Here is a 13,419-nt window from a genome sequence, read left to right on the forward strand (position 1 = left end):
ACTTTGGTAGGGGACATGTATTGCAGCGCAATACTCAGAATGCTTGTTGTTTTGGGGAGAGGGGATGTTAAACAAAACGTATTATTCCAACTTGACCCACGGCGGGAGTATGCGCTCTACTGAGTGGCGTTCTAGTTTGTTTGTCTGTTTGTTTGTTCTGTTTGTTTGTTTGTATGTTTGTTTGTTTGTTTCTCTTGTTTGTTTGTCTGTTTGTTTGTTTCTATTGTTTGCTTGTGTGTTTTTCATATGTTTGTTTGTCTGGTTGATTCTTTGTGTGTTTTTTTGTTTGTCTGTGAACACGATATCTCAAAATCTCAGGATGTTTGAAGATAGCACTCCAATTGTGGACTGATTCGGATGAAGTTTGGTTGGCAGGTTGGGTGTGTGACGAGGAGGAAATGATTATATTTTGGGGAAGATCGAGATACTATAATTTATTAAGTGATCTTCACCACTGAGTGATAGATATGGCCAAAAACGATATAATAGCACATGATATTCCAAAAAGTTGTGGATGACTTCTGACAAAACGAGGTGGTTGAGTTTGTTTCGGTGACGAGAACTAACAACCCCATTAGATTTTGTTTCAGGTCCGAATCCAGACCTGACCTGCCAGTGGAATACTAAATGTAAACCTGATGAAGGTTCGGTCTGTTGCTCTGATGAAGGCTCTGATGCTCTGTAACGAGTGACGTAATCTTGTCTGTTCTTCATTTGACTCACTCAAATCTCGACTGAGTCAACATAAGTTTCGTTTCATTACTTTTTGTTGTAGTATCAAATAACATCCCCACAGGCCGAAAATGGAAGTTGACAATATGATCCGTCGAAAATCGCCAAATACCTTCAGATGGAACGTTTCTCACACGAGCGGGACAATAGGAGGGGGAAGGAAGTGTTGGGCTTTAAACACACTGCACGTGAAAGACGTGAATAACTCATTCCTTTGTACGACACACATTTTAGAACAATCTCCGCATTCTTGTTTTTATTGTGTAACAATTCATACAGATCAACAATATCTCCATTTTATGTGTGATCTGAGGAAACTGAGAGAATCGCGGCATCGTTTGCGCATGCGAACTAACCTCCGTGTGTCGTCTCGCCATTTAACATTTCTTCAAATTCATAATTTTACGCGACAGCGTCTCTGAAGTCTATGATGTCGCTGAGATCACGTGAAGGTTTTCGTCACGCGCGATGACGTCACGCGTTCCATTGCCCGCCATGTTGTTTGGAGAGTCCCAGCCGTTGAATCATCGTTGCATCTGACGTGGAGGCTGATCCTCGTCCTGGCATTTGTTCTACGTCCGTTTCCTTATCGCCTTCCTCTTCCTCGCACCCCCGGACGTCAGTGCCGAGCACAGATGACTGGAACTCGCAGGTTTGCTTGCGCGACGCGGCGGTGACGGACGCGCGGCCTTGTGTGAGGGGGCGGTGGCTGATCCTCCGGCTCAACGAAGTCGGTTTGAGGAGACCGTGAGAGGTTGAAGCTCGGCATATGTTCGGCCTGCTGCAGGCAAATGTTAACCGAGCCAAGAACTATCCCAATATTTGTCAATGAGCATCGGTTTGTGATGAGCTGTGGTTGCTTGTTGAGATTTTGTAATTTATCAAAAGCATCATCTCTCATTTTATCGCTTGATTTTATTACAGTGTCTGTTCCTTTATCAGATAAACTTTATACGTTGTACTGTACTTCGCACCTAATTGCAGGTGCGTAACCGCGCGCACTCATGGGGGTGAGGGAGGCGGTTGGGTGCTTTGCCCGGGGCACTCCTGGGGGTGGTTGCGCCATCTGAGCGTACTCCTCCAGGCGGAGGAGGGAGGTAAGAGGGATTGGTGCGTTCCCCGGCCGCACTCTTCAGGGGAGAGGTTAGGGGTGGTGGTTGGTGCGTTTCCCGTGCACACTCCTCTACGAGGTGGGTGCAATACCCGCACGCACTCCTAGTCCTCCACGAGGTGGGTGCAATGCCCGCGCGCACTCCTTCACGAGGTGGGTGCAATGCCCGCACGCACTCCTTCATGAGGAGGGGTGCAATGCCCGCACGCACCCCTTCACGAGGTGGGTGCAATGTCCGCACGCACTCCTTCACGAGGTGGGTGCAATGCCCGCACGCACTCCTTCATGAGGTGGGTGCAATGCCCGCACGCACTCCTTCATGAGGTGGGTGCGATGCCCGCACGCACTCCTTCATGAGGTGGGTGTGATGCCCGCACGCACTCCTTCACGAGGTGGGTGCAATGCCCGCACGCACTCCTTCACGAGGTGGGTGCAATGCCCGCACGCACTCCTTCATGAGGTGGGTGCAATGCCCGCACGCACTCCTTCATGAGGTGGGTGCGATGCCCGCACGCACTCCTTCATGAGGTGGGTGTGATGCCCGCACGCACTCCTTCACGAGGTGGGTGCAGTGCCCGCACGCACTCCTTCATGAGGTGGGTGCAATACCCGCACGCACTCCTAGTCCTCCACGAGGTGGGTGCAATGCCCGTGTGCATTGCCCGCACGCACTCGCACGCAATGCCCGCACGTACTCCTTCATGAGGTGGGTGCAATGCTCGCACGCACTCCTTCATGAGGTGGGTGCAATGCCCGCACGCACTCCTTCATGAGGTGGGTGTGATGCCCGCGCGCACTCCTTCACAAGGTGGGTGCAATGCCCGCATGCACTCCTTCACGAGGTGGGTGCAATGCCCGCATGCACTCCTTCGTGAGGTGGGTGCAATGCCCGCACGCACTCCTTCACGAGGTGGGTGCGATGCCCGCTCGCACTCCTTCACGAGGTGGGTGCGATGCCCACTCGCACTCCTTCACGAGGTGGGTGCTATGCCCACTCGCACTCCTTCACGAGATGGGTGCAATGCCCGCACGCACTCCACCACGAGGTGGGTGCGATGCCCGCATGCACTACTCCACGGGGTGGGTGCGATGCCTGCTTGCACTCCTCCATGGGGTGGGTGCGGTGCCCGCACGCACTCCTCCATGGGGTGGGTGCGATGCCCGCACGCACTCCTCCACGGGGTGGGTGCGATGCCCGCACGCACTCCTCCACGGGGTGGGTGCGATGCCCGCACGCACTCCTCCACGGGGTGGGTGCGATGCCCGCACACACTCCTCCACGGGGTGGGTGCGATGCCCGCACGCACTCCTCCACGGGGTGGGTGCGATGCCCGCACGCACTCCTCCACGGGGTGGGTGCGATGCCCGCACGCACTCCTCCACGGATTGTGTGCTATGCCCGCATGCACTCCTCCATGGGGTGGGTGTGATGCATGCGTGCACTCTTTCACGGGGTGGGTGCGATGCACGTGCGTACTCCTCCACGGAGTGGGTGCAATGCCCGCATGCACTCCTCCAAGGGGTGTGTGTGATGCCCATGCACACTCCTCCACGGAGTGGGTGCAATGCCCGCATGCACTCCTCCAAGGGGTGTGTGTGATGCCCATGCACACTCCTCCATGGAATGGGTGTGATGCCCGCATGTACTCCTTCATGATGTGGGTGGGATGCCCGCGCGCACTCCTCCACGAGGTGGGTGTGATGCCCGCGTGCACTCCTCCACGAGGTGGGGGCAATGCTCATGCGCCCTCCTCCACGAGGTGGGTGCAATGCCCGCGCGTACTCCTCCACGAGGTGGGTGCAATGCCCATGCGCCCTCCTCCACAGGGTGGGTGGGATGCCCGCATGCACTCCTCCACGGGTGGGTGCGATGCCCACGCGCACTCCTCCACAATGTGGGTGCAATGCCCGCGCGCACTCCTCCATGGGGTACGTGCGATGCCCGCGCGCACTCCTCATGAGGTGGGTGCAATGCCCACGCACACTCCTCAATGAGGTGGGTGCAATGTCCATGCGCACTCCTCCATGAGGTGGGTGCAATGCCCACGCGCACTCCTCCATGAGGTGGATGCAATGCCCGCACGTACTCCTCCATGGGGTGGGTGCGATGCCCGCACACACTCATTCACGTGGTGGGTGCAATGCCCACGCGCACTCCTCCACGAAGTGGGTGCAATGCCCATGCGCCATCCTCCATGAGGTGGATGCGATGCCCGCACATACTCCTCCATGGGGTGGGTGCGATGCCCGCACACACTCCTCCACGGGGTGGGTGCGATGCGCACACGCACTCCTCCACGCGGTGGGTCCGAGGCCTGCACATACTCCTCTACGGGGTGGTTGCGATGCCCACGGGCACTCCTCGGGGTGGGTGCAATGGCCGCACTCCTCCATGGGGTCGGTGCGATGCCTGCGTACACTCCTTCACGGGGTGGGTGTGATGCCCACGGGCACTCCTTCACGGGGTGCGTGCGATGTCCCGCACACTCCTTCACGGGGTGGGTGCGATGCCTGTGCACACTCCTTCATGGGGTGGGTGCTATGCCCACGTGCACTCCTTCACGGGGTGGGTGTGATGTATGCGCGCACTCCTTCACGGGGTGGGTGCGATGCACGCGCGCACTCCTACACGGGGTGGGTGCGATGCCCGCATGCACTCCTCCACGGGGTGGTTGTTATGCCCGCACACACTCCTCCACAGTGTGGGTGCGATGCTTGCACGCACTCCTCGACGGGGTGGGTGCGATGCCCATGCACACTCCTCCATGGAGTGGTGCGATGACAGCGCGCACTCCTTCACAGGGTGGTTGCGATGCCGGTGCGCACACCTCCATGGAGTGGGTGGGATGCCCGCACGCACTCCTCCACGGGGTAGGTGCGATGCCGGTGCGCACACCTCCATGGAGTGGGTGTGATGCATCCCCACACTCTTTCACGGGGTGGGTGCGATGCACGTGCGCACTCCTCTACGGAGTGGGTGCGATGCCCGCATGCACTCCTTCATGGTGTGGGTGCGATGCCCGCATGCACTCCTTCATGGTGTGGGTGTGATGCCCATGCACACTCTTCTACGGAGTGGTTGTGGTGCCTGCATGCACTCCTTCATGGTGTGGGTGCGATGCCCGTATGCACTCCTTCATGGTGTGGGTGCGATGCCCGTATGCACTCCTTCATGGTGTGGGTGCGATGCCCGTATGCACTCCTTCATGGTGTGGGTGCGATGCCCGCATGCATTCCTCCATGGGGTGGGTGCGATTCCCATGCACACTCCTCCGGGCAGGAGGTCAGGGTCAGGGCTAATCATCTCTAAGCGTGGTACACATGCTTGGCTTGGTGTGAGACGACTGCAGCACTGTAACAAGTCTGTTGTTATCCAGTTCACTCGGTGCCTCACAGCCATGGCGTGCATTGACTGCGATCATCATTCAGCATACAACTGTGGGTGCTTCTCAGGCAACTGGACCATATCCCGCACATGCACTGGTAGCCAACGAGCATAGTTTGTGTGGTCCATCACATGGAACCAGGAGCACAGCTCATCACAGACAAGCACATACAGCAGGAAGTCTCCCTCACGGAGAGAAAGGATGAAGCGGCACATTAGGAGCTCCAGGTCCACGATGGTAGACCAGAACATGAACATGGGATTGTGAGTTCTGGACCTTTGAGCCCAGATCTCTAGAGACTCAGGTGGTTCCTCAACACCAGAGCAGTAATTGGAGTATGACTTCTGTCTGAGGAGATACAGACCCATGACAGAGACCTGGTGAGCATAGCGAGTGCGCTTTATATGATGCTCATGAAGCACAGACTGGGCACGGCCAGATGTGAGGACCTGGGCCTGAGTAAGAATGTTGCTCCACCCAGAGTCCCGCAGCAACTTACCAATCATCTAGTGCAATTTGTCCTCTATGTGTAGAGCGCCCATCATCAGGACCAGCTTATCTTCCCCCATTGTGTCAGGGAATGACCACTGCAGCTGCTTAGCGATGGCATACAGAGGCTGGTCACCACCAAGCACATGAGTTTGACCAGGGTTGAGGGCCTCTGTGCCTTGCACTGTGAGATGCATTGCATGTTTCATCATAGAAGGTGTGGCTGCTTTGTCAGGGAACAGAGGTAGAACCCCTATCAATGCCTTAGGCTTCACAGAGTCATCACTCATGAGTCGGGAGTTGTAGCCTGACCAGGTGATGACTTCACCTTCTGGCAATGTGTCCTGTTTCAACACTGTGGACACATGTGCCATCCAGGACTCATCCTTGAATTTGGCTCCATGTAGCAGATTATGAGATGGCCGAGAATTGAGATCTGGAGTACATGGTACATGCAAATCATTGCCTGAGAATTCAGCTGGCTGAACCACTGTGTAGGATTCAGGAAGTTGTGGTACAGTAGTGTCTGTAGGATCCAGCTCGATAGAGGGTCGCTGTACTCCTTGGTTGTCCCAAGACGGGTGGTTTGTCATGCTGATTGCTGTCCCATGGAACTCATCATGGGAGAAGTTACCTTGGTTGCTGCTATCCAAGTTGTCTACATCAAAGGTCACGAAGATCCCACTACGGATGTTTGTGGGCAGCACAACTCCATCCTGGACAAACTGTTTGACGTGTGCTCGTGCCATGGATCGCCTGATCTCCAAGACACGACTGTAAGACACAGAAACCCCAAAGGCATTGGCATTATTGATCTTTCTTCCGCCTACCCTCACCATGCAGCTTGAGGCCCTGGTACAAAGGGAAAGGGGTCTCATGTTCTTTGTTGTGATGGATGTTGCTGGACTTTGTGGCATGATGTGAACCACTGCAGGTATTATAAATAATCTGCTGGGCAATGGCGCTTGCAACTCTTGCCCTGCCTTGTACCTGCGCCTGCAACTCCTCATTGCTCTGTTCACGCAAGATTGAGGGGCCCTGGAGCAGGATGTTGAGGAAGCTTCTCAGCTGTCCAGGGATGGGAGATGTCAGGGAATCAGAGGCAAAAGAACCAGTAAATGGTTCTTGCCTCTGGAGACAGCATTTCCTAAGTATTACTGCTGCTCGCATCAACAACAAAGCATCATCCTGACCTATCTGGGACTTATGGGCTTCAGCTATTAGATCTCCAACGTTCTGGTTGCTAGAGATATAGACTTCCTTGCCCTGGGAGAACTCTGTCGACTCAGGAAACAGCTTCAGAAGATACTCCTTGAACCGTGTGGCATGTGGTTCCCTGGTATCAGAACAGGGAATTCCCTGTTGCTCCACAAGTGTTCTATATAACTGTTGCAAAGCAGATAGTTTGAAGACTGAGTCAGAGTCCTCGACTAAAGCAACAATTTGCGCAATGGCAACTGAATTGAAGTGAGGGGCAGGAGGACCTGCAGATGATCTGCGATCCTCAGCACGAGCTGAGTCTCTCAGGTGCAAGTAACACTGTACATGATAGTAAGTGTCACCAGCGTGGGCATCAGCTGCGTGGGCAATCAGTTTGCCCAGAAGATTGAAATTGTTGGTGCTCTGAGCCCAGGTCTTTAAGTTTGTGTCTACATTTAATGTTTCAACTTTACGTAGATTCTTTTGGTCCTGTCCCTCACATATTATGCAACAAGGAGACTTCTGAGGAGCAGAAGACACTGCAAAACTGGACCGTAGTTTCTTAGGTGAGTTTTGGTCACTAGAATCCTCTTTTTTAGTGAACTTTCTCAGGCGAGAGTTACTGCAGTAGGTTCTGCAAACTTTGTGATATTTGGCATTGTGTGTCTGAAGCGTCTGAGCAATGCCCTGGCCCTCATCAAGCTGAGCCCATGACACTTTCAAACAAAAAGGCATGACACCAATGGCTTTAAAACCATTCAGATCTTTCTCAATTGAAGCAAGGCCCTCTTCCGTTGGCGTCTGCAACCGTTCATCCTTTTCTTCTTGGCAGACACAGCAAAGCTCCCAGTTGATGGCATCCATCCTTGCCATCCACCACCAGTACAGCTAGGACTTCTATTCTCTATTCTTCTATTCCCACAGCAGAACGACAGGCACCTGAAATAAAATTAAAAAAATTAAATTTAAATAAAAAAATTTAAATTTAAAAAAATTGTCAAAAAAAAAGAAAAAAAAAGAAAAATTTCCTGTCAAGGCTACTGTCAAACAGACATCAGATTTAGAATCGGTGAGGTCCAAAACCCTAGAAAAGTGCTTTTAATTGTAATTATGTGACTTTTGGTTGGCTAGTAACGGAAAAGTCCGTTTTTGAGTGGCGGCCATTTTGAAGTGTCAAATATGGCGCTCCCATTGAGAATTGGCTTTGGCTCCCGGCAGATTTGAATTCAGCATGTCAAAAACTACAAGTGTGCCAAATGTCATGCTTGTAGACAAATCTGCACAATTTTTCCCCTAACAGACCAGACTACATCCAAATGGTAACAATGTGTGAGCATAAATGTCTTAGATCTTTTTTTCTGGTGAGTCCTGATGAGTGCAAGGCGCAAAACATGTCTCTTCTTCGTTTTCCAGCAATTTAGAGATTTTGTTTTATTAAACGGCTCTTTGAGATAGTTTGGACAAAAAAAATGGGCATTTTTTTTTTTTTTTTTTTTTTTTTTGTATACTGAATCGAGGCTCGTGAAAGAGCTGACATTTACTTCACAAACAAATCAACCAGACAAACAAAATATATAAAAAGAGGGAGTGGAAGACAAGAAAAGAGGAAGCACAAACACTTGAGAGCACACAACATTTAAGAGCAGGGAGATGTGTGGGAGGGAGAGGGCTTGGGGGGAGGAGGCATGGGAAGGGGGATGGGGGGGTGGGAGAAGTATAAAACACAAGGACACCAAGGACTTCCAGGACAGAAGTTGGTATTTCAAAAAAGTGGAATTGGGGTGAAATTAGCGGGGATAGAAAAGATCAAGGTTTTGGATGGGGGAAGATAAGAGATGGTGGTGAACAGCTGTTTTAAAGACCTGGAGGGTGGAGTGGGATTGAAGAGAGTGAGGGAGTTTGTTCCAGAGGTGGGAGAAAAGAGGAATGAAGGAGTGAAGGTGAGCAGAGAGTCTTGATTTTGGCAGTTTAACCATAAGAGGGTTGCAGGCAGGTCTTGTGCGACCTGTAAGAATATTTGCGGGACAGAGCCCAGAGAGAGCTGGGGGGGGTGGGGGGGGCAAGGCCAGAGAGGAGTCGGTAGAAGACAGAAAGACCACCAACCTGCCTGCGGTGAGTGAGTGAGAGGCCCTTGGAGTTAGCTTCATCGCGGGAGATTCCAATGATTCTGAATGCTTTGGTTTCAACAGCGTGAAGACGAGCTAGGTGTGAGACAGGAGCACCAGCCCAGAGGGGAGAGCAGTATTCCATTGAGCTGCGGATGATAGCCTTGTATGTGGTGAGGAGCTCAGGTGTGCCAAGGGAGGACATCGCATGACGGAGGATGCCCAGTCGGCGACTGGCTTTGGAGGCCAGATTTGAAATGTGGTTTTCCCAGGAAAGATCATGGCAGATAGTGAGACCCAAAAGCTTGAGTGACAGAACTTCTTGGAGAGGATTATTCAGAAAGTGGATGGGAGGGTTGTCCAGTCGGTCTTTTCGGAGAGACATCGTAAGAGTGTGAGATTTGTCAGGATTGAAAGACATGTTCCACTTGTTTGCCCAGTCTGTGATTTTGTCAAGGTCTGCAGAGAGTGAGGAGGCTGCAGACTGCTGATCTGAGGGATGAAGAATGGAGCGACAGAGAGTAGAGTCATCAGCAAAGAGATAGAGAGGATTTTCAAGAGAGTCAGAGAGATCATTGATGAAGACCAGAAAAAGCACAGGGCCCAGAACACTGCCTTGGGGAACTCCAGCCTGAACAGGAAGAGGAGATGAGAGAAACCCATTCAGGGCCACACATTGACTACGACTAGAGAGGAAGTCCGCCAGCCATGCGTGGAGATTTCCATGGATACCAAAAGAGGAGAGTTTGGTGAGCAGAGCGGGGTGCCAGACCGTATCGAAGGCACGTGATATGTCAAGGGAGACAGCTCTAATTTCCTGTTTGGCATTGAGGACCTCCATCCATTGTTGAGAAAGCAGAAGCAGCATGTCCAGAGTGGAGTGTCCAGGTCTGAAACCAAATTGATGATCAGAGATCAAGCCATTGGAGAAGAGGAAAGATTTCATATCTGAAGCAATGATGGATTCCATGACTTTGCTGATAATTGGGAGAAGGCTGATTGGTCTGTAGTTGCTGGGATCTGTTTTTGCACCTTTTTTGTGCAAAGCGGTGATGTTGGCAGATTTCCAAGCAGATGGCAGATGACCTTGAGCAAAAGAGAGGGTGAAGAGAACAGAGAGAGGGAGTGAAAGAGCGGAAGAACAAGATTTTAGGACCCGTGGGCTGATGCCGTCGGGTCCAGTTGCAGAATCAGAGTCGAGGGTTGACAGAAACTTTTCCACCTTGTCAGGAGGAAAGGACACAGAGTCCAGGAGCAGCTGGGTACGACTGGGTACGGTGGGTGCAGAGAGGGATGGGTTTGGGACACAAGATTTAGAGGCAAACACAGAGTTGAGGCAGAATTTGAGGCAGAAACACAGAATTTATTATTGGTGAGTGGGATTGACTGGTACAAGTTTTGCACATTTGATTGAGGTATATTAATACTGTTGTGGAAATTACTCCTCAGGGTTAATCATGCTTAGAATAAAGCAGTTTTTTCCTTCGTAAATTTATAGGGTAAGTGTAAAGTAATTGATCGTGATATTAGATATGTGCCATTGTATGTCTAGTTAGATGATGTCAACCCATCCCTTTGTCTGTATCTAAAACTAGCACGGCTCTACGGGCACCAGAACCCAGCTCTACGGGCAGTGGAGCGCACAGTCTCACCCTCGTGCATTCATTCTGAACAAATGTCTCGTTTGTTTTCCTTCAATCCAATATGGCTGTTAAACCATGTGACCTATGACATCAGAGTTAGCAATGTTGTAGTTGACTGTTACAATCACATTGAGGCGACTCGCCAGATTCAAACCTGGAAGACCGGGTGACCATATCAATGCCAATCCTCAACGTGTAAGGCTTCAAGTTCCTTGAGGGACATTGTTTGGGGAAATCTGCTCCTCAGCTTGTGCTCGAGAATTGACCGAAATGGCTCGACAAAATGGATGGCTTTTCATAGTCATTGGCAGGTACTCTGCAATGTACTGTAATAATCGGGCCAAAAGATTTCCATTTTGCCTCTCTCTCGCTCCCTTGTATCATACTCTTTACAGAGCGTCTGTGCCTCCGAAGCAGCTTCCTGAGCAAGATTTATACTGTGTGGTTTGCTATTGCCTTCCCAGCAGTAGTTATGGCAGGAATTTGGAATTTAGCCATGGGTGCCGGTGAGAGCTTGCCTTCGATTCGCAAAGGACACCATGGGGTCTTTAACGTCCACCAACTAATGCCATCAGATATTTAACGTCCATCCGAGGGATGGCACATGGCATTGATAAATGGCATTGATAAATCGCCCTGCCTGTGAAATACCGGGATGTCAGTTTATAGCTGGGTCAGGATTCAGACCGAGGCTAGAGAGCTCAGAGGTGATTGTCAGATGAGGTTGAAGAACTCATCTGACCATTTTCTTCACTGCCTCAAAGACGAGTCCTTCATCAGTTTATTTTCGTAATCAATGGTTTACTTGTGGCAGCCCTGCATTTTGTGCAACTTATGAGCTGTTTTGATACTTATTGGTCGTGTTGGGTGTGTATTCAGTTCTGCACCTACTTTTGCGGCTGCGGTTCTGGGATTTTTAGTCACAATTCTTGACGACAGATGTGTGTCCCAATTGTCCAGCATACGATACCCCCTCCCCACCCCCTGAAATTCACTCTTCTGAAGCAGCACTTAGTCGTGAAATGAGATTCCAGCTGGCTGGACTCCAGTTTGGACACACCCCTACCTTATGCAATATCAACATAGGCTCCAGACCACACTAAATCCAGCATGTCTCTTCTGTCTATTTGCCCCACAAACCACCACACATGTGATGAGTAAGTGCCCCTCCATGGTCCAACACAGATACCTCTTCAACATCTCTTGTACACTAGACCTCTGGCAGTCTGGTAATACTGCTGGATACTTGAGTTCTGTCGGTCTTTTGACTTAACGAGGACTGAGCCGATGATGACTATGACGCTTCCGACTACAGTTATACCTGCTTGCAGAGTTTTTTCCAAAACCCCCTCAGCCCCTCCCCCACCCACACCCCTCTGCCCCTCCCCCCCCCCCCCCCCAATGCTTATATGGCACGATGTTGACCGTTCAACACGTCAGATATTCATGGGCGGATGCAGATGCAGAGTGTACTGTTCACCTCTTGGTTGATGGCCATCAGCTGGAGCACTTGTAATTTATACTTATTAATATTATCGTGTACGGCCCTACGCCAACCTTCTAACCACAACCGCATCCATAACTGATGCAGAGACCGTACACGCTGATGCAGTTGCTTTGAGGATGACTGTGATTGAAACCATTTGGAACAAAGATACACCCGAATGGGGAGTGCGTTTTGGACTCTGAACATGGTCCAAACCAAGTGGGTCAGCAATGCTGTATTATAATTGACTCATTTAACCCTCCAGAGCTTTGCAAACCAACCCAAAGATGGCAGGAACCAGACGCGCAATGCTCTCTTTCAAATCCAAAAATTTCTTACACATACCAGGTGAGACGATGGAAATGGACATCCCAGCACGAAACAACACAGATCTAGAGAACACAATTAAAATTTGAACAACACTTATTCTCAAGAAAAGTACCCTCTCTAGGTCGGACAACCACCATTCACACTTGAGGGAACTAGTCCATTGGGCGATGATGAATAGCTAGAGACCTCAATAAGCCAGACATTAGTGGGACCGAGCAGATTCCAGGATGGGTGTCACATAGCAGATTACAGGGGGAGTGGCACAGAGAAGACTGCAGGCAGAAATTGCCCAACCCAGTAACCAGTCAATAGAAGCAAAGGCCCAGAGAGAGAGAGATATAAATAAACAGCGCCGTGGCCTGGCGTATTTATAGTTTCACCACTTGCTGGCCCCCACCATTTCCCTGAAGACAGAACACAGATTAGCCCAAGTTCCTTTCAGCCAATGCTTGCCCACGATCCATGTGACGGCAGCACTAGGCAGCCAATCAACTTGCATCTGTGCGAGCACGGGCCTCACAGCCAAAATCATGGCCTTGCATGGAAGACAGTCCCTGCCCTTTTCCAGCGTCGGGTAGAGACACAGAATGGCATGTCCCAGTCAACACTGTTCTTTGAGACCCAATGTCATCCACACTTAATTGGCCTCATCTGGTTCTAGTCATGGGGGTGGAAGGGGAAGGGAAAAAACCTAATATCTTACCCTCTCTACCCACTAGTTTGATTAGCATTGCCACTCCTGCAACAGATTAGACACGTCTGATAAATGGAACATTATCTTTAATCTTGTTCCATTCTCGTTCTCACTCGGCCGTTCCAGAAGGATCGTCAAACAAACCCACCTATTTCCTTGATCATCCACTGGAATAAGTTCAGTCTCTTGAACTTCTAGGTCTCACCATCAGCCCCTGACCTTTCTTGGGCCGACTACATAGCA

The 13,419-nt window shown here is 51.0% G+C and overlaps 1 protein-coding gene across 16 annotated transcripts in view; it reads left to right on the top strand.

The window, feature by feature from the left end:
• LOC137430249 (phosphatidylinositol-3,5-bisphosphate 3-phosphatase MTMR3) overlaps positions 1 to 13,419 on the top strand; it is a 105,573-nt gene that overhangs the window by 14,864 nt on the left and 77,290 nt on the right. For 5 of the 16 annotated variants that reach the window (XR_013623857.1, XR_013623858.1, XM_078780447.1 and 2 more), the window contains exon 1: positions 1,200 to 1,384. The exons of 10 other annotated variants lie outside the window; for them this stretch is intronic. Coding sequence is in view for 4 of the 6 variants with exons in the window: in XM_078780447.1 (XP_078636573.1) it covers positions 1,368 to 1,384 (17 nt within the window). In the remaining 2 variants the exon portion in view is untranslated. Of the gene's footprint in view, positions 1 to 1,192; positions 1,385 to 13,419 lie in introns of those variants that run through there. One more of the 16 variants, XM_068120970.2, reaches the window with a different exon arrangement.

Source organism: Myxine glutinosa, chromosome 6 (assembly GCF_964187855.1).
Source record: "Myxine glutinosa chromosome 6, kmMyxGlut1.1, whole genome shotgun sequence".
Taxonomy (NCBI): domain Eukaryota; kingdom Metazoa; phylum Chordata; class Myxini; order Myxiniformes; family Myxinidae; genus Myxine; species Myxine glutinosa.